We start from the raw sequence: 22335 nt of genomic DNA, 5'->3' as shown, positions 1-22335 counted from the left end.
AAGTGACATGAATTGTTTGGTCAGCCCAAGAGGTCCGGCCAAACAGTTCATGATCACTTTGGGAGTGCAAACCACTCCTTCCCTGCTCTGGCCAGCCTCACCACCCCACACTGCACACAGGCCACTAACTGCATGCAATAGGAAAAATAAACTAATAATAACAATGCGTTATTGTCATTTTATTGTCACTGGCAAACACTCACACCAGCAGGCTGGGGTAGACTGGATTCCTCCCATCGAGGCTGCAGCAGATGGCAAGATGCTTAGTAGCTCTGGTGACACAGGAAACGCTGGTGCAGCCCCTCCTCCTGGAACTAGGGCTTCCTGGTACTTGAGTCCCCACCACCTTCTCTGGCAGCAAAGGCACCAACAAACAATGACCGCGTCCTGCATCGCAGGAGATGGCAAAGTGCTTTGTAGTGCTGGCGGCGCAGGAAATGCTGGTGCAGCCCCTCCTCCTGGATCTACAAACCCTGAGTACCTTTAACATCTCCAGGAAGTTGGGGGGAGAAGGACACATATTTGGTGTGGATACCTTTTGTGAAAATATGTATGATGGGTTAAACATACGCTACCCCTATTATCCAAAAAAGGGCTTAATACCAAATAAGGAAAGCCTTAGCATTCAAAAGGTAAAAGAGACCAGTGGTGCATGGACACTTTTATGAGCCCATTGTTGTCCTAGCAGTGCTCACTGTATACAGATATCACCTGATGCCACCTGTTGCTCCCAAGAATGTGTTTGTGGGAGGTGCTGTACAGTTCTCTTTAATTACTTCTCAGGTTTTGGTGTGTTGTATGAAGACAATTTATACCTCTTTAGAGGACATTTGGAACTCTTTTTCTGTTGGGTCTGAAATGATTGTGTTTAGAGACTTGATTCATTTAACCCATGGCAATCTGGCCAGCAAGCATCTGGGCCAGCAAGTTCCTGACTCCACCAGCTCAGCTCAAGAGGATGTTCTGTACAAGTATCAAGTGAAATTTTGTTGGGCACCTGCTTTAGCATGTGTTTGTTGCATATGTTGCTTCTCTTTGGAGGCTCGGAAGGATGATGGTGATGTATTGTGGTGGTAAGCATCAACCACTAAGTTCTGGCGGAAGATCAGATTGAGAGTGTCTAAGGTTGTGTTTCAGATTTTTGATCTTTCGGTGCCATTGCAAGAAACTGAGTTTTTGATGCATGGTAAGGTGGTGGCTTCCAGTTGTGAGTTAGTCTAATGCTACAAGCAGGAGGAGATTATTAGTTTTCACACTAAGGCAATTAAATTAAGTCAGTTGAGGGAGTGCGAAACTCAATTGATTGTCTGTTGCAGGATGATTTCTTGTTGGTTTGGTGGAGGTTGTTGGTTGAGAGTTTAATGTAGGCTATCATTTCTGTGGCCAATTGATATTCTTTCAAAATGGAGTAGTTATCCCTTACTATGTTGGTAAAGATGGAGTTGCAGCTCAGAGTCAGTCATGTTTCACTGAGGAGAATGCCTCATCATTCTTTGGGAAAATGTAATAGTGTTTTTTTGTGTTTTATTTTTGGCACAAGATCAGGTGTTGTGGTGGGCTTCCTGATATAATATGTGTTTGGTTGAGATAAATAGAAATTCATTCAATTTATTTTGCTATGATGTTTTTGATGTGTGAAGATACAGAGATGTGAATGTGTTTGAGGGTTTTTGAGTGTCTTCGGCTCATAGTAAGAGTCTATTTAGCTAGAGGTGACTAAATATAGTATGGGTGAATAAGAGTGGTCTTTGGCGAGTGAAGTGTGTGCACATAACACAATCTCCCAGATAAAATGCCAGAGACAGAGTGAATACATTTAAATAAGCCTGGGAAGCAACTGTGTGCACGGAAATATGCATGGTCCTTAGCTGTTGTAAATTGCACCTCAACATTGCAAGGCCTTTGCACATTTTAGTTATTATTTTAATACTGGTGGAAGGTTTATACCGTCTTTGAAAATAGGATGGAGTTTAGCATAGACAGATCTCTGTATTTAAAATGTGTCAACCATATTTAGTACATAAACTAAATGTGGGGAGTAACAATCGTTTACAATGTACGTCAAGCACCAAACTGTTGCATATGGGTCTAGCTAAAGCCCTTATATTGCATAGTGAAGAATGTGACTTTAAGTGTGAGAAACTTTGGGGATCCCATGACGAAAGCTGTTGAATTCGATCATGAATACATCTTTTAGGCGTTTCTCATGCGTTTTAGTAATTTCATCACATGCCGCTTTAAAGCTTTGGCTTACTATATATTGGCTGGTATCAAAGTAACAAATACCTGTCTTTACTTCTCTTACACTGTATTTTGTTAAAACAAGTCATTATTTATTTTCAGTTTAGCATTAATTGGCAAAGTTGTGGTTTTGTCCTTGTAGCTGGGGAATTGGGACTTTGGGCAGTTTTATTGCTTTCTCAAGGCGTATCAATTGTCTCGAATGCTGCTTTTTAAAGAGATTATTAGGACACATTCTTTCCTTACTTGTATACTTGCTGTGAACAATGATAGCATGGCCATGACGATGTTGGTGTACTCTGCCAGGACATCCCACCAAGGTTTCAGGATTCTTAACACTGGATTCGGTTCGCTGAACTGCGCAAGAGGCCCAATGGGAATCATCATTTCTGCACAAAACAGATACAGCAAATAATTTCATTTAAACATTAGGTGCGTCAGGTAAGACTTAAATAATAAAAAAATATTGTTTTTGTTCTCTACCTGTGAAAACTACTGATTAAGTTGCATTTTATATAAAGAAAGTTTCAATGCCTTGTTAGCACAGTAAGCGCCATATAATACATTTTGGATACAACATAACGGGAAACGTCGTTTATCCCGCATTTTGAACCCCGCATGGCCTTACCCCGCATTTATTACTCCACAAAACTTTTACAACGCAGGGCATTACACCGCAAAACTGTTACAACGCATTCCCCAAAGTAACACCTGGAGTTAGAATAGTAATTGCGTTCGAAAGGGGAATGCGTTGTAACGAATTGCGTTGTAAAGCCCTGCGTTTCAAAGGTTTTTACGGAGTAAAAAATGCGGAGTAAAGCTGTGCGGAGTAAAAAATGCGGGGTAAAGTGTCCTATTCCAACATAATACATTGTTAAGTGAAATAATAAGAGTTTCAAACAGCAGAGGAAGTGTGTCACTAGTGGCACTGTGGCAAACAACTCAGATAGCCTGACAAGTAAAGTTGGCTGAAGATGAATACAGAAGCGCAACATGTAGTGGAGCAAAAATGTATATGGTATTGATACCGCAGTCAGATCACTGCAAGTGTCTCATCCACTGGCCTGTTAGTGAGAACTTAAACTATTGCAGCTGTGGGGTGGCATTCTCCTGTAGACACAAAGCAGTGGAGACACAAGCAGCACTAAAACAAGCCAGAAGATGAAGATTAACCCTGCACAGGGGAGGTGGAGGCCCCGCCCACAATAAGATCCTGACGGCAGGAAGAATTAGACGGAAGTAATTAACGTAGGATAGTCCTGTAGGGATTTATGGGGTCACATGGTCTAGCATCCCCATACTCAACTACCCGTGCATTTTCCCCCAGCTGTTTGAACATCTTCAAGCTCACTTGAGGTCCTCCATGTTGTTTTTGTCACTTCCCCTGCAGAGTACTAGATTTTGAATAAATATGATTACATCTGAATCTTTGCCTGTGGATCATAAGCTTAAACATAAGTTAAAACCTTTTCCTAGTACTCTTGGGTGAGGTGTCTACCGATCTGAGATAACATTTGTGCAGTCTCCCATTAGGGAATCCTTCACTTCTGCTGTGTCCATACTTAGTGCTAGTGCTGATGAGTGACATGCATGGAGGCCATGTGGGGTGTTCTTTTTGAGGTTGATGGCCATAGAAGTTTGGTCTTTGTTGCATCAGGGTTTAGGCCATTCTTGCTTCCCATTCCTTAGATCAGATCCTGCAGCCTAGACCTGAGGCTCTTTACTGGCTTTGCTCTACTGGTTAACTGTGACCTCATCCCTTCGATCGGCGTTTAGGCCAGTATTTACACTGATCCAATGGCAGTGCATTCTGAAAGGATTCATTGATTTATTCTTTATTACTAGGCACGAGCCCAGCAGAGAGTTAATACCCGAGTCCTAAGACTGTGTGAGAAACACTATACAAAATCTGATTTTGGTCAACTTGCCTTTATGATGCCACCATCTAGTCCGGATGAAGATCCCATTGGAATAACTTTTCAAGCGATCAAAACATTGACACTTATTCATGTACACTGGCATTTATTGCAGTGTGTTGGAACTGTACTCTAAGTTTGAGTAATATTTAAAAAAATCTGTATTGCTAACCAGTCTACAGTATTGGTTTCCTTTTTGTTTCAATATCACCAAGCGCATTATTAGTTGCTTATGTCACCATCACTGTGCCATTTGTTGGAGCACCTACCTCATGACTTTTGATATGTACAGCCATTGATTTTATGTCTAAGATTAATTAAATTCAATTGTAAATATAATTTTTAATTTTGCTAATTTTCTATACCAAGGGAGCTAAGGCTTAAGGCTTACTCCGAGGGTACCATTGTTGTTGATTTTTGATTACCTAGGTTTCTAGAATACAGGGTTGTCCCTTACTTATTGTCATAGCTGCAGGTTAACGAGGCTACAATCTACATTCAACAAGCAGAAGGTTCCTGATAATAACTAATTAAATAAGTACATGTATTTTTAAGCTCTATTAAGTAGAAATCCATTATCTTTTAAAAACGTAGAACTTTAATCCAAAATTAACAATTCTTTTCCCCAGATTAATATGTTCTGTAAGTATGTTATATTTATAGAGCACAAACCTATTGGGAAAACAGTAGAGCTCTACAGGGTCAAAGGCAAGGACATATTCAACACGATAGGAGGCTGGGCCGGGTTTAGCGCTGATGGTGCCAGGTGCAGCAGTCTCCCCCCCCCCCCCCCATAAATTCCTTCTCAAGGAATTCCTTCACTACCACTCTCCAACAGTGCATCTCCTCTCCCCATAGCCGCTCTTTGGCATATATTTCATTTTTTATTACACTACTCATAGTTCACTCACACTAAGCTCTGTGATCTGCAGCAGGCACATTAACCCTCCGTGCTACTTTGTGATGAATCAAAACTACTACTAGACAAAATTGCGATCCCTTGCCAGTAGAAACATTAATTACCATAATTATCTTGACATATATATTGTTGTCTGAAAACTGCTGTACACACAAGGAAGTTCACATGCTTTTAAACCAATAGTTATTTTTAAGCACTGCACCCAGTCAGTGTCATATGTGGCTGCACAGGTCACACCCCCCTAAAGCTAGCCCTGTTAGGAGGGGTAGCTAGTTTGTGTTCTGGTAAGTCAGCCTCATCTAGTGTTTTTTAAAGAGGTGAGTATGCAGCTGCTTCATAAATTGGATCAGGGATGGGCTGATGGGGAAACTGTTCCAGAACCTCAGGGCATACATGGAGAAGGCCTTTTGTTTTTTCCTTTTTTGCACTTCTTTGTCTCCAGCAAAAGGTGTCCTTGCCACAGGTGTGTGGAGAGCCCCTGGCAATGGTGAGTGTGAGCTTGTCACCCAAGTTAGCAGGAGTGCCGGTCATGAAGGCTTCACTGATGATGCAGCTGACAGGGGAAGCCTGTGGAGTTACATCAGAGTGGGGTGATGTTGTCATTTTTCTGCAGGGCCTAATGAGGAGTGCTCTAAGATGTAGGATGCTCTGACGAGGCAGTGTGGATTAAAATTCCACAACAGTTTTAAGGATAACAAACATACACAACACAAGATAAGGTGTGTGGCACAGAAGATTTTTGAACAAGAACAATATGAAAGCTTACAAAATAGTTGAACGTAGTTTGACTTCTATTAAAGGCATCACTCAAATCAATGTAAAATTCAGCAGAGGAATCTAGGGCCATATGTAGGTAGCCCAATACCGGTCGGTAACGGCCGATTTTCGGTAAATATACCGTTACCGACCGGTATTTAGGCTTTTAGATGTAGGGGGATCATTTCTGTATTCGGTAATTTACGGAAACGGTAAAATTACCGAATCGGTAATTTTACCGATTCGGTAAATACCGAATACAGAAATGAGATGTAGGGGGAGTGTGTGGTGGGTGTGGGGAGTCGTTATTTACCACCAACTGAAAGTTGGTGGTAAATGACAAATGACTCAGTTAATGCATTTTTTGGCCCTTAGATGTGTGCAATGTGGCAGACACACATGCCCTCAGGGCATGTATGTGTGCCACATGTGCACACATGCAGGAATCAGGGGTGCAACAGGGTGTCAATGTGACACCCTGCCACCCTTGATTGAGCTCCCCCCATTACCGATTCGGTATTTACTGATTCGGTAATGGTAACTGGCTTCCCATTGATTCCTATGGGCCTCCTGGCCCATAGGAATCAATGAGATACAGGTTACCATTACCGAATCGGTAAATACCGATTCTAAAATACCGACACTTACCGAATCGGTATTTTTTTACCTACATTACATTTACCGATTCATAAATACCGAATCGGTAAAATTCGGTATTTAAGAATCGGTAAATATAATTTACCTACATAAGGCCCCTAGTGAGCTAATTCTGAGTCCTCAACATATATCTTTTTATTTGAAAGATTATAAAGAGCAGGTTAGACCTAGGATAAAGGCACGACAGTGCTTTTCAAACAAAACATTCTTAAGTAGAGTGTTCTCTTTTACAGTGATAAGCATTCTGGGATTTATCAGCCCAAACTGACATTGCTAAATGTGCAACTGCTAGAATGTTATGTAGACTAAAAGGGTTCAATAGCATGTGAACTGAGCCTTAGGTACAAGAGCCCTATCAACACAGTTCGCAGTCTTCAAAAGATCAATACGATTTAATGGTATACACTTAGGTGCTTCCAGAGAATATTTCATTTTGTAAAATAGCATGATGGAGATTCAGTTAACAGTTTCGAGACACATCTCCATTCACCTGCTCACAATGATGTTTCCCAGTTTTGCAGCTCACCTGGAAAGCATACACTCTTTGAGGTGCCACGGTTGGGCGTTCTCTCTAAGCGCTTAGAGACCAGTAGGTGATAATGCGCTCTAGAAATCCCAATTAACATCAACATTAAAATCGAAATGCAATTAAACAGTTCTGCAATCCTGCCTCACTGACCAGCCCCTTTCCTCGAGCCTCACGTGCTGGACTGTGGCAGCAAGGCCAAGGGGAAGGAGGCCAGCCCTCTAGGCCTGCCACCTGGCCAGTATGTTACATGAAAGGCCACTATTCTCATGTCTAGACAGAAGCAAAATTGGATAAAAGAACAAAAGTTGGTATTTTTCTGTGTTTTCTAGAGGAGAACAAAGGATGATTTGCATATGATTGGCCCTCGACTGTAGGAGACAAATAATTTATGACCTAGAATGCTTACTGCAATAAATACCAGAGGCTGAAATTAATTCAATCATTCAACTCTTTACTTTTCTCTGCTTCCCAGTCTAACTTCTTAAGTACAATAAAATAAATATGCCTAGAATGAGCCCATACATTACTGGTTCATAGGACACAATCTGCGTCTCAATGAGAATATCTAACAAGGCTTAGGCTGGAGTTGCTTGCATTTCTCTTGAGAGGGAGCATTACATGGCTGGACTCTTGCAATCTGAGCAGGACCAAGAATGACTTGCATAAGGTTTGTGTTCTGACAGTAGCAACACAGTAAATAAAAACATGGACTGGAATTCCGCTCAAGTAATGACCAGTGCCTGCCATTAATGCAAGTATTGCTCCATCATTTTTTGTTTTTCTCATCAGAACAAAAGTGCAAGCTCCTTAAGAGAACTTTTTGGAGGCTATGATATAAATAAACAGAACATATCAATATAGTTGCCACCTATAAAATTAACATCAGGTAAGCCACGAAAAGCTACTTCTCTGATACTATTTCCCGAGGTTCAACCCTGCCGAAATAATGATTATTCCTCATTGTATTGGAACTGCAAAATTCTTCAGCTTCCTCATCCACCTTACAACACTCTGAACAACTATCTGATAATCTTGCTCAATTCTTCTTCAACAAAATTAAACTAATAAATTGCAACATCCAGGTAGAAAACTCCTACCAAGTTAACCTCCCTATCCAAGGTCCAATCATCCAAACTGTGGCTGTTTTAAACTTTTTCACACCAATTGTTGAGGCTGGTCTTGATGCTGGTGTTACAAGCTGTCAACAGAATGGCTTATGCCCAGCTAAATTCATAACACTTCTTTTCCATTTTCTCTAAAATTATCTGCGAGACCTGTTTAACTGTTATTTAGGACTCTATATTTTCCCATGGAAAATTGCCATTGTGAAATCCCTTTTAAGAAAAACACAACAAATCTCAACAATGTTTGGTCAATTTCCCTTCTACCAATCCTTGGTAAATGTTTGGATAGAACAGATAAACTGTTTTTACATATATCCATCAATTTATTGAAGACTTATCTTTTGGATGCCTTCCAAGCGTTCCTATATGCCTGGTCAACAAATGGGGCACTGGTACATTTAGACATGTCTGGAGCTTTCAATACTATATATCATTCCATCCTGAAAACACCTAGATAAAGTGGGGCTGGGCGGTCAAGTCATCAAGTGGATTACCACCTTTCATTCCACGATTAAACATAGGTGTTCCTCAAGAGTTAGTCCGGTCTCCTATTGAAGATAAATCCTACCATAACTGATGAGTTACTAATGTGTAAAGCATTTCCTTCCTGCCTCATGGACTAATGTCTTGAATTTATGTAACCTCCTTCTTCTTCATCCAAGATCATACCCAATCGGAGCATCCATCTTGAAATCAATCTATCACTCTGAACATAAGTGACAAAAGTGTCCGGCATGTGTTTTAGTCAACTCAATATGTTTTACCTCACATCAACAGCAACTGGCACATACCAATAGTCAAGGTCTTGATTCAGTCTAGGTTGGATTATACAAAGGTCATTTATTTAGCTGAGCCTGAAAAATTCCTTTATCAACTTCAGCATGTGGAAAATGCTGCTGCATGCCTGATATATGTAATCTCAAGACAGGATATCACCATTCCTAAAATCCTTATATTTGCTACCCGTTCGATCTAGCTGTGCCTTTGAAGTCCTTATTTTGGCACCTAAAATTTTATATCACCGATTGTTGTAGGGATGATGTGGTCTCCATTTGAGTTTTCGTTTTTAACTTAGCATCTTTTTGAGTTGGAGGTTTGCATGTCTTTTTCACTAACACAAAAGAATGAGCCATTTATTTTTCATATATATTGTTGTTCTATAGTTTCTCCCGTTAGTTTCAGGAACACATATACCAGAATGCAATGTCCTTGTTATTATGTGTTTGTAGGAGAATATCCCTTTAGACTAAGTCACATTGTTATTCTGCGTCTATAGCAGAATGTGATAAGACCATTGTTTTATTATTTAAACCGTGTCCATGTTCAAATCGTTGAGAGGCCCTTCACACCAGAGTTATAATGAATGCTGCAGAGAGCTGTGAATAAGATTCGGACCCGCAGGCCCTGATATTCATCCTAAGAAGGAAGATGTTCGCAGGCTTGCATATTCAGACAGTGTGCATTTGGTAATGCACTGAGATCGGCTTCCTGAGACTTTATACCAAGTTATAAGGTTAGATCATTCCAACTAGGTTTGGCAGAAGGATAATTACATTATGCTCTTGTTAGATTAGACGCATTATGGATAGATAGAAGTAACATGAGGAAAATTAAAATGGCAGAATTGTTTTTGTTTTTCAACATTCTACTAATGCTTATAACAATGATGTGTTTCATCTATTTGATAGTCGCAGTTCACATTTTATTTACAAGGATTAGAGCTTTTCCATAAACATGTGAAAATACATTATAGTTTCTTTTCTTTGGTACACTGTGGGCATGCAATGATGACTAACAAAAGGGTTAGATCTGTTTCCATTAATTCCTTGGGAATCAGCGTGGTGATGTTAGATGTTTCCAACAAACATCAATAACTCTAAAAAGTTAGTAGTTTAGATGTGGTCCTGTGAGCTAGCCAAACCAACTGATGATATGAGTAAACTAAGGGCATTATTACAACTTTGGTGGCCCTACAGTAGACAGTGCAAAGCGCCATTCGATGAAGGGCTGTCAAAACAGTGGTGTAACCACCTGTCAGATTAGGAGTTAAATCCTGGTCTGGCACGTGGTCCTGCGGCGGTCTGATGTGGTGGTCTGCTAGGCTCCTAGAAGAGCCTATCATGCAGATTGCCACAGTCAGAGCGCAGACTAACACTCCTGCTACACCCTGCAGGAAGGGGGGGTGCAAATCTGTCACCTTTTTCATGGCTGGTTTACTGCCGTGTAGATTGCGGTGAAATCGCAACTCAGAGTATGCTTGGCGGTGCCGGCTGTGGTACCACCAGCATATTCCTGCCAGTGAAAGACCCCCCATCCCAGTGGGATCCTGGATCCTGGCGGTCTCGTGGCGGTCCGACCACCTCCGTCTTTATACTGTGGGTGGTCCAATAGTGTGGCGGTCGTCAGACTGCCATCACGGGCACGGCGGTCCTATGTACCACCATACTCGTAATAAGGGCCTAAGTCTCTATATTGTGAAGTTTTTTGGACCTAATAAACTTTCCCACTAAATTCATGGGAACCATATAACAAGGCACCACTAACATTCTAGGTTTGATATTTATTTAATGGGTCTCCTGAGAAGTTTCTCTTGTGTGCCCAAAGCTCCTTTATTGCCTTTATACAGAGACGTCTGTTGTGATGAGGGTTTATCCTCCTATTAGGAAGCACCTATTTATTTCTGTATGCAGATCAAGCTTGGGTTTTTAAAATTATACTCTTCTATGGTCTTTCTTTGAATTCAATTTATTAATAGATAGATAATGAACTTTATTCGATATGTATAAAAACAATATCATAAAAGTGCATACATATAAAAAAATCATTAAAAACAATTAAAATGTCAGTTATTTTGTAACATAGTTAAGATCAAATAAAAAGTACAGATACACGTTCAAAGCATCAGGATATTGGTCGGCTTAGGTCTGCATTGATGTCCTCAGCCTCATGGCCATTTTCAGATAGGATGAAATGGCTGCCAAAGCTAAAGGCATTTCCAGGGTTTTTAATTTTTGATAGGCCATTTTACATGAACGTAATCCCCATGATTTAAGCAACGGTTTTAAAAAAATAGACCTTGGCAGTTGATAAAATCTACAAAATAGGATGCAATGAATGTTAGATTGAGTCGAAAGGCCGTCACATGGACATTTCGGTAAGTCACTGGACCAACAGTTTGGATTGGGAAAAGTTAGAAGTCTAAAAAAGGTATTAGTACGAAAGCGGGTCAGGAGCATGCGGGTAAACGGTGATGGTTCTAAGAGTAAATATTGCTGTATACCACTCACGGTGATCAAATTTTGGTAATCAGCAATTGTACTCTTTTGTTTTTCTAAGGACCATCGTCGACAGCTCCAGTAATTAAGAACAAGTCGCTTTAACTTAACTTTTGCTATGTTAACTAGGGTTGAGGGGTCGGTAAAAAATTCAGGATGCCCTATATCAGTGGACAACCTCTTGACATAATTCAACCATTTGATGTTCTTGACCTCTTTCAATTTTAGACAATCTGTTATAATTTCCCTGTTAAAGGGTGTCTCTTTGTTAGTCCAGACCTTATGCCATAAAATGAGGGGGGAAGAATTAATCGTGTCCGCGATGTATGTGAGGCCCAATTCAGTATGCACCATATAAGTAGAAGTGCCAGGAGGGACAGCCAGAAGGTAACGTAAAAAAGCATTCTCGAGGCGTTGAATTTGATCAACAGGTTCAATCCCCCAGATCCCGGATCCATAGGTGCCAGTTGAGATGCACTTCGCCCGATAGATCTGAAGTAAGGGGCTTACTGGACGACCCCCTAGTTTTTTAGAAAAGTTGGTCAGTGCTCCTATGGCTTTAGATAATGCTGAACCTCTGGCTTGAGCCGCGGCTCGCCAGGTGCCCCTCTTGTTAAAAGTGATGCCCAAATAGGGGAAGCTGTCAATATTGTCCAGTTTGTTGCCATTCAAAAAGATAGTACATGGCTTTTTTCCGACCCCTAGGCCACAGGACATAGTGTATGTTTTAGAGGTATTGACATTTAGGCCTCTCCTTGACATAAAATCAGTAAATTCAGTGACTGCCCTTTGTAGCCCCATGCGGGTCTGGGACATAATTGCAGCATCGTCTGCGTAGAGCAGAATGGGAATGGGTTTACCATTTATTGTAGGGTAATCGTGGAAAGTTCTGTTCAGGTGATGGCTAACAGAGTTAATATAAAGGGTGAAAAGTAAGGGGGCTAATTTACAACCCTGTCTAACACCTCGCTTGATGAAAAACCTGTCTGAACATTCTCCATTGTTACCATATCTCACGCGGGCCGATGCATCCCTATACAGCTCTTTAATGAATGATGTAATGAGGGGATCTAAGCCAATCTCTGCAAGGGATTCCCATAACTGCATATGATCAACACAATCAAATGCAGAGCTGAGGTCTACAAATGTTATGAAAAGGTTTCCTTTTTTAGCCTGAGTATATTTGGCTATTATAAGGGTCAGGTTTAGACCCTGTTCAATAGTACCCTTGCCTTGTCTGAAGCCATATTGCAAGTCAGAGATAATATCTTGAGTGCTTAACCAATCGTGTATTCTGTTTAAAATGATTCGCCCGGCTACCTTCATGAGGGAGTCTAAAAGTGAAATTGGGCGATAGTTGGCAGGATTATCCCTCGCGCCTTTTTTAAAGATCGGGACAACAATTGCCACTGGCCAAGTAGAAATAAAACCAGTGGTGTTCAAAGAATTCAATACATTGGTAAGCAATGGGGCCCATAAATCTAGGTGTGATTTAAAAACGTCTATTGGGACGCAATCTGGGCCTGTGGCTTTCCCAGAGGGACTTTCTTTTAGGGCCATCAATACTTCGGCATGGTCGAAAAACATGTTTAGGGGGAAAGAGGTAGTAATCGTTAAATCAGAGGGGGAGTTGGAATCATTTTCCCTCTCGTATGATCGATTGTCCGAATCAGTAGGGTTATATAAGGAACTAAAATGTTTCACCCAAGTTTCAGGAGTGATGGCTGAGTCCAAAATCGGAGGCTGGGAAGGTCGAAAAAAGGGGACATTGACTGCCCTCCAAAAGGCAGTATTATCCCTCTTCCCAGAGGCTTCCACAAGGGCTTGCCAAGCCTGCGACTTCAGCTGGTTTTTCCTTTCCTGGCGCTTAGTGCGATAGTTATGTCTGGCTTGCTGGACTTCTAAGCGGTTTTTAGGGTTAGATTTCAAAGCTAGTTTTAAAAGACGCAAAGCTTTGGAACAGTTCCTATCAAACCAGCCATGAGTAAGTGGGGCAGATTTCCTTGGAGCACGTGCAAGGAGAGTTTTAATTTCTGACAAGATTACAGAGAAGGAATTGGTTATTGTCTGCGGGTTTTCTGTGGGTGACAAGCAAGTTTGGATATGATCGTAGACGTTATTGACCAGAGTGTTAAGAAAAATAAGGGGGACCACTTTGTCCCATTTGAGAAAAAGGCCCATGGTGGTTCCCAGCTGCAGGGGAGGAGAATAAGGGGGATTCTGCCTGAGCTTGTCATTAGCGTACGGGGTTAACTTTAGAGTTACCTCGATTGGATAGTGATCGCTAATAACAGAGTCAAGGGTCTCCCAAGTGAGTATCGACCCTGAATATCTAGAAGATATAAGTGTGTAATCGATCGTAGTGTGACAACCTCTCCCATTATAAGTGGGTTTGAAGTGCTTGGGTGGAAGGCATAGGTCATTGACAAAGGATAAATTAAAATGGGATGTTAAGCCATTTAAAAGATCTCCCAATTTAGTATGGCGAAAGTGACTGGGAGGGTCATCCATATCGATTGTCAGTCCACAGGTACCATTGATACTCTGGGGACACAGAGGGCAGTTAAAATCGCCCACCAAGATAATTAGAGTGTCAGAGTTATTTTGGGACTCTATTTTAATTAGGTCGAGTTTTAATCCATTAAGCACCTGATCCAAGTGAGAGCTTGGAATATTATTGTAGAAATTGACCAGGACAATGTTTTTAAAGGAGCCACCGGTCAAGCTAATAAGCTGATAATTTGGGGACCCTGTGATATAAGCTGATTTTAATCGACATTCTACGGAGATGTGGGTCGAGAGTCCTCCCTTGCTTCTGCCATGGGAACTGGGAGAGGCTGGGGTATGAAAAGTCTGATACCCTGAAAGATGGAGCTCTGTGATGGTCCAAGTTTCCTGTAGGCAGATGATACTATATCGGGAAACAGTTTGAATCCATACAGGGTTAGTCAGTTTGTCGAGGAGACCTGCCACGTTCCAAGACAAAAGGCTATCACCCTGCAGGAGCTCATCCGTGCCAGTGTTACCTGCCATGGAGTCTATTGCAACCTCAGTAATCTCTGGAGGTTGCAAGAGAATTTTAGAAAGGGAAATATCTCTGTGGGTTGAAAGATTGGAAGGAAAATTAGTTGTCAAACAATCAGACAAAGACATTGGCTCTAAAGATGGAAAATGAGGGGCAATGTAAGAAGTTGAATTCCACCCCAAATTGTCAATGGGCAGTGTATTATTCTTCAGATTAAGGTTGTCAGTTTCTAGGATAGTTGGCAAAATGCTCATGATAGGAAGATTATCAGCCATGAGTCTAAGATTAAGAAGTCAATCCTGTTCGTCCAGACCTGAAAGAGTAACGTATCTGTTTGAAGTTGGAATAGCGAAATGGTGTGCCTCACTAATGGCCCTCGATGGTGGATGTAAAAAAGTAGGGTTTGACAAGAGGGAGCGGGTATAGAAATAACTTAAGTCAACCGTTGAGATACCCGTACCCCTGCACGGGGTATACCAATCCACTATGTAGGGTAGCACCCTACGATCTCTAAAGTTAATTATGATGACATCGCCCTGAATGTCCTTGATATGGCAGAACAAACAATGGTTATTCCTATTAATTGCAGATAAGCAGTTACTAATCATTTAACTAGATATAGGCTCGCCAGTGGTGGTGAGAGATATTACTTTGTGTTACATCTCCGGCAACCAGCTCCTTGCGCACAATCAATTCTATATGAAAGCTTTTTTTCCTTACCTCTTCACTCAATTCTAGCTGATTTTCACTTATCATACAGGCATGAGCAGTATGATGTGATTCGGATGTTGTTGTTTGCCTTCGAGTACACAGTGATGTGCATGGCGTCATCACGTACCAAGCGCACAGGGGCAAAAGGTGGGGACTATGACTTCATAACCCGTATGCTTGGTTTTGTTTTCGGTTTTGTTCCCGGTACTCCTGTCCGGAAAGATTTCCTGCGCCAGCTGATCCCGGCCGGTGTTCTACTTCTTTTTGCTCTGAAGTGTTTTTCCTTTAATGATTGAACTCGTTCCGAGTCCTCCTTTTCCCTTCCATTTTTGGGCGATCTCCTAGCAGTATTGGTACCGCGTTTCTTCTCGATATTCTTGGCACTGCCTTTGGATGGACTTCAAAAATCCCTCTGGAACTTTGTACTTGGGTGCCAAATAATTTAAGGGGACTAGTGTTATTATTTTGAGGGTTCAGTGCACTGTTTTCCCTTTTTTGTATTTGTTCCCTGTTTCGGAACTGCATCTATAAGTTGGAACTTTTATTAAAGCCAATATCTGATACAATTTATCCTGCTTCCTATCCATTTGTATTGCTTCTCATATCCCACCGTGGCTGATGTATGGGGATTTTGTTTTTACTACTTGGAGTTATCCTTTTCTTACCTGCAACGAACCAATGGATGAGCAACCACACATAAATCATGCCTGGAACACCAGTTTAAGTGTGCTTTATGGGGTATGCATGATGTGATTCTATTTGTATAAAACATTGACATTACTCTTCCGTCTTTCTTTAAGATATCCAAAGTGATGTTTTGGCCTCTCCACTCGGAGTTGCAGACATACCCATTCTCCTTTTCCAATGCCTATACATCGAAGACCGAAATCCTTCCTTTCTTTCATTGTTTACCTCCTGTCCGCCGGTTCATGTCCAATGACAGCTGTTTTTCCAGTCAGCGTGGAGGTTAAAGCGCCTGGGGAGGGGTTGGACGTTCTCCGCTGCTGCATTGCCTGGTATTTCAGGTGAGTGGACCTTGAACACTTTGTGGTTGAGGCTCACAAAGCGTATAAATGCAAAACTTTGGATTCCTGGGTTACTTTTGCTGCAGATGATGCAAATTCAAAAACATTTCACACAGATGATGAAACAGCTCTACCAGTTGCATATATACCTTATGAGTATTCAGAAATACAAGGAACTTCATAATTGGTTCCAAGGTGCCCTCCCACAAACACTTCAAAATATATGATTGGGCCATCTCTGTAGTGAAGGGGCAACCTGATCAGTCTTAGCAGGCTATACGTCATGTCCAGATGCAAACTGCTAAACACAGAGAGATACACTTTCTCTCTTGAACCATTTGGTTAGACTGTATCGACGTCTGCTGCAGTACATTATTCGCACATTAACTTCTGGCTCAGCAAGGGATCCTCAAGCTGAACAGGCACAGTTTGGTGTGTTGGCAATTAGACCCAAAAATCTTTAATGCCATCATGGGTAAAACCCCAGCCAAACGTGATGAGAACGTGTTTTGGATAGCACAAAAACCAAGGGGCATATGTAACAAAGGATACATTTGCGATTCTCAAATAGCGATTTTTAGAGAATCGCTATTTGAGCATCGCAAAACGCTATGTATGTAGGATTTGCAAATCATTTTGCGATTCCTACATGTTCCTTAATTGCGAATTGCAAATTGTGATTTGCAATTAATGAATACCTCACCATTCATTCCTATGTGCCTAGAGGCCCATAGGAATGAATGGGAAGGCATTCTCAATTTGCGATTCTCAATTAGAGAATCGCAAATTGAGAATGCAATTTCAAGGGTGCCAGGGTGTTAAAAGGACACCCTGTTGCACCCGTGAAATGTGCATGTGTGCACATGTGACACACATACATGCCCTAAGGGCATGTATGTGCGCCACATGGCACTTTGAAAAATGCAAAAAAGGGTATCTTTCAAAGAAATCGCAAATTACCACCAACTTGAAGTTGGTGGTAATTTGCGATTTCTTAAGGAGAAATCGCAAAACTTGGGTGCTTTTTACACCACATTTAAGGAATCGCAAATTTTGCGATTCCCTATTTTGCAAGGCCTTTTGAGATGATACATCCCAAAAGGCTTTTTCCGTTCGCAAACGGGCCGATTCTGAGAATCGGCCAGTTTGCGAACGGGAAATGAGCTTCATACATATGCCCCCAAATCAGCTTGAGGCAGTGTTTCCCCACACGGGACCTAAGATAAAGTTAGAATTTTTACTATGGGCCCGATTCTGATCTCGTCGGAAGGGCTCCGAATCGGATTCAGTTTTACCTAAACCGTTCCGGATCCCTTGTTTCTGACTGACTCGTTCCCAATTCTGAACAGCCAAGTACGATGCCTGCCAACCCTTAGCACTGACTGAATCGGCTCCAGAAGGCATTCGGAGCAATCGATCCTTTCCGGAGCCGTATCGTACCGCTCTATGGACTCGGTTTCCGAGCGAGCAAAAACGATGAATGATTCGGACAGCCTGTCATTACTTGCTCCCTGCGTTCTTGTGTCCAAGACCAGGGGGCTTAACTGTGGGACTCTCCAGTGTTCTAATACAATTTCAGACCCTCCCCTTCGTGTGCATACTGACTTTCAGGCCATTTGGACTTTACTTGGAAGTGGCCATCCATTCCCAATCCATGCTGGGTTTTGTGGAAGCCAGCCTGCTCATGCTTGAAGCCAGCCTGCTCATGCCTGAAACTCCATTACCTAGAATTCCCTGCTCATGGCTTTGTCTCCACCCCTGCAGACCAAGGATGGATGGATGAATTCCGCTCACCTATGGCTGGCTACTGCTAGACTGCTCACACCTGATGCATCTGATTACTAAGAGTTCTTTTAAGCCCCAGATCCCTTCAGTCCAGGGTTGGTCATTGTAGCTGTGTAGTGGTGAGACTGACTCTTGTTTCCAGTGCTCCCTGAGCTTTTGCTATCCTTGTTTTCAGTGTTTCCTGAGCGTTAGTTATTCCTTGATCCTGAGCTGCAGAAGTTACCCTTGTCCCTGAATTAGCACTGCCTGCAGTACAACCTTGACTCCTGGCTTTAGCTCAATTCTAGCTCCTGCTCCTGAGCCTTAGCATTCCTTGTTCCTGAGCTACACCAGTTTCCCTTGTTCCTGAACTAGCACTTCCTACAATGCTGCCTTGGCTTTTGAGTTTTTGCTAAATTTTTGTTCTTGCTCCTGCACATCCTTCAGTACTACTTTGTCTCTTGACTCCTGATCCAGTATTATTCTAGTATACCCTTGTAGCCTCCCCTTCTGTACATCCTTTTCCAGTCCCTGCCTTTCTTCCCATTTCATTGGTTCCAGTTCCTAGTTTGCTGTCTTTCTACTCTGCTGTCTTGCTTCTGTTACCTTGTAATTTTGTTACCTGCTTTCTGCCAAGTGTGCCCTGTGATTTCATTCCTTTACTGTTAAGCAATCCTCCTTGCTAGCTCCTTGTCTATTGTGCTTGTGTTTAGTTCTACAACCTTGCTGTTACTGCCTAGCGTGTTCCCGTTTGATCGCCAGGATCCGTGGGCACAGCTGACTACCTAGGTGGTGTTTCTTGTTCACTGTGAGTATTTTCTTTGAGTTATATAATATAACATCGCCATAAGTATAAGCTCCACTGACCCTGCCTTTGCATGCATATCCTATATGTGGGTATTTGCAGTTAGTATCTGCAACAGCAGCGGTGGGTGAGGAACTTACTGAGCTTCAGTCTTACCATGTGGAGCTCCTGAGTGCTTTACCCCACACTCCCCTTTATTGGTAATGTTGTTTTATATATATGTCTTGCACATTCATCCTGGGTGTAGTTATTCTGAATGCTAAATCACCTTATGAGTGCCTGTCCTTCCTGAGTCTTAGCCATCTTGTTCCTTCGTGCAGGCTTCTCCTTTGGATCCCTTTTCTCCTCTGACTTCCTGTATGATCCTGGGCAGCTCTGTACTCCTCTTTCTGCATACGTTTTGTACCCAGTCGCCAGTCCTTGCCCAAGTCCCTAACTGTGTTCCTGACAGTCCCGGGCAGTCCCTGACACAGCCTTTACGATTTGGTTTGCCCGGATCGAAAAGGCTGCTGGAATCGGTATTTGGGGACCCGTAGCAGGCCCCCCAAATCGGGCCCATGTGGGTACCCATGGGTCCCCCCTTTCAGACCATGCACAATGTGGCAGGCATCAAGGGGTGCCCGCCACAGAGTGCACGATTATCCCCAATTACCCCTTTTGTCAATGCGAGCCTGTGTTTGTGTTCGGAACACAGGCTCCCATTGAAGCCAAAGGGAGTCCCACCGAATCATATCCGGATGCATTCAAATGCATTGTACTTGTTGGGGCAGACTCCCCCAATCCGAGTCGTCTGGAAAGCATTCCGGACCCGAGTCATTCGATATGCTTTCTGAACGAGATGGGAATCAGGCCCTAAGTGTTTTCCACTTGGTGTGGGTCCCCCAGTTGAGGAATATAATACATAGGGACTGCATTTGCTTCCCGCTGCACCATTACTCATGGTTCTCCTTCAACTGCTGTTTTACTGGAAGTGCTTAGACAGATTTAAACTGAATAAGATGGAGACTATTAGCGCCGGTACACTCTTGCTGAGTAGCTGTGCGCTCTATAAATGCGCTCATTCATTCATTCAACATGGAGCAGCCCTAGACTTGGGAATGAAACTCATTGGCAACATTGCCACAGCGTCCTCAATTATTTTAAGTACTATCCAAGGGGAGGCAGCTTCTCTGGCGATACCCCTCATCAGCCAGGCTAGCGTGAATCCAGTAGCACAGTGAGCAAGGGACCCATTTCTGGGCATACCCATCCCACTTAGGGGGGAAAGTGCTACACAAACAAATAATGGACGGAAGATTAATAAATCAAACATGCACCCTCAGTCAAGAGATCTGGGTTAAATCCACCATTATTTTGCCCACCATGCCACCCTAACTTAGAACCAGCCATATGCAAATCAATCTTGACCCTGCACAGGGTCCCTCGCTCATTGTGCCACTGGATTCAAGCTAGCCTCGCTGATGAGGGGCTTTACCCCAAAACCAGTCCCAGGAGGCTTGTTTCCAGTCCAGGCAAGACCTGGCTTTGCAGTTCAGCTGGACTGTTCCCATGAGAAGCAGGGTCAAGGCTGATTTGCATGGGGCTGGGTCTAAACTGGGGTGGCATGGTGAGCAAAAGAGCAAAGGATTTGACCCAGATCTCTTGACTTCGGGTGAATGTTTGATTTATTAAGCATTCCGTCCATCATTTGTTTGCGCTGTACAAAATTCACCCAGTACAGGCTTAATACATTAACATTGTTTGTATAAAAAAAAAAGTACATTAGACTTTTACAGTGTTTGTTTCTGTAGTGCCTGAAAGCAGCAATTTGACTACGTTCTCAGGGCTAGGAGCCCAGCGAAGATTCTGTAGGCTCCCACAGGTGAATAAGAATAGTCCAGGTCTGTTACACATATTTGGCCAGAGTGAATCATATTATTCTAGGATTTGCTGACCATGGCTATAAATTTAATTTTTCAAAATATAAAATTGCCTTTCTCAGTGTCCTGTTCTTAGGATATGAATTATGAAATGAAGGCAAAAGCCTAGCACCAAATTTCTTAGAGAAATGTGCTCCATTACAACCACCAAATACCTTAAAAAAACTTCAATTGCTTTTAGAATTTATCAACTTTGGTAGAACATACATACCAGACTATGACCCCATCTCCCGGGGGGGGGGGGCGATGGGGGCATCAGCCCCCAATCTGCCCCACCGGGGAAGGGCAAAAAGCCCACTAGACACTACGTATTTTTTTGGGGCAAATTTGAATTAGGGTGGGGGCTCCCTAAAATGGGCAGGCCCATGCCCCCACCCCCTCATCCGCAAATCTTACTTTCCTTCCTTCTTTCCCCCCTGTGGGGCAGATGGGGCAGTAGCCTCCAATCTGCCCTCCCGGAGGGGCAAAAAGCCCACTAGACGCCAGGGATTGTTTTGGGGCAAATTTGAATTAGGGTGGGGCATTGGCATGCCTGTTTTGGGCATCCCCCACACTAATTAAAATTTGCCCAAAAGAATCAATGGCGTCTAGTGGGCTTTCTGCCCCCATGGCGGCAGATGGGGGCATTAGCCCCAAAATATGCCCCTCAGGGGGGGCAAAAAGCCCACTAGACGCCAGGGATTGTTTTTGGGCAAATTTGAATCAGGGTGGGGGCTGCCCAAAACGGACATGCCCATGCCCCTACCCCCTCCCCCGCAAAAATTACAGCCTTTCTACCCCCCTCCTGGGTGGCATATGGGGCAGTAGCCCCAAATCTGCCCCCCGGGGGCAAAAAGCCCACTAGACGCAAGGGATTTTTGGGGGAAAATTTGAATTAGGGTGGGGGCCACCAAAACGGGCATGCCAATGCCTCCACCCTCCAGCAAAAACTACAGCCTTCCTGACCCCCCTGGGGGGCATATGGGGCAGTAGCCCCCAATCTGCCCCCCTGGGGGGGCAAAAGCCCACTAGACCCCAACGATTACGCTGGCTTTTTTTATGTGTGGAAGTGGGGGTTGCCCAGAATGGGCATACCAATGCCCCCTCCCCCCAAAAAAATAGCCACAATGTTTCTGCCCCCTTGGGGGCATATCGGGGCAACCCCATCCCCGGATACCCGCCCTGTGGCGGCAGAAATCCGACTAGGCACGAACTTGTTTTTAGCAATGTGCCTACCTGTGGATTTTGGGCCCTAGCGCACCCGGCACATAGGGAAACCTTGCAAACCTGTACATTTCTGAAAACTAGACACCCAGGGGAACCCAGGATGGGTTGACTTGACTGGCTCTCACCAGGTTCTGTTACCCAGAATCCCTTGCAGACCTAAAGATTTGTAAAAAAAAAAACACATTTTCCTCACATTTCTGTGGTGGAAAGATCTGGAATCTGCGTGGATCCACAAATTTCTACCAACCCTGCGTTCCCCAAAGTCTTCCAAGAAAAATGGTACCTCACTTGTGTGGGTAGGCATAGTGCCTGCGACAGGAAACACCCCAAAACGCAATGTGGACACACCACATTTTAACAGTGAGAACTGACCCTTTTTTTGCAAAGTGCCTAGCTGTAGATTTTGAACCCTAGCTCTGCCGGCACCTAGGGAAACCTAGCAAACCTATACATTTTTTAAAAC

At 43.0% G+C, this 22335-nt stretch overlaps 1 protein-coding gene across 1 annotated transcript in view; it reads right to left on the bottom strand.

Annotated features, from left to right (window-relative positions):
* The window catches only part of LOC146856255 (volume-regulated anion channel subunit LRRC8C-like), a 173478-nt gene that overhangs the window by 131677 nt on the left and 19466 nt on the right, over positions 1–22335 (bottom strand). The window contains exons 2-3 of the mRNA XM_085651225.1: positions 14444–14575; positions 2488–2630 (exon numbers count right to left, since the gene is read on the bottom strand). Coding sequence (XP_085507351.1) covers positions 2488–2630; positions 14444–14575 — 275 coding nt within the window. The remainder of the gene's footprint in view (positions 1–2487; positions 2631–14443; positions 14576–22335) is intronic.

This window comes from Triturus cristatus, chromosome 4_1, assembly GCF_964204655.1.
Source record: "Triturus cristatus chromosome 4_1, aTriCri1.1, whole genome shotgun sequence".
NCBI lineage: Eukaryota > Metazoa > Chordata > Amphibia > Caudata > Salamandridae > Triturus > Triturus cristatus.
This window is presented reverse-complemented; position numbering and strand designations above follow the sequence as displayed.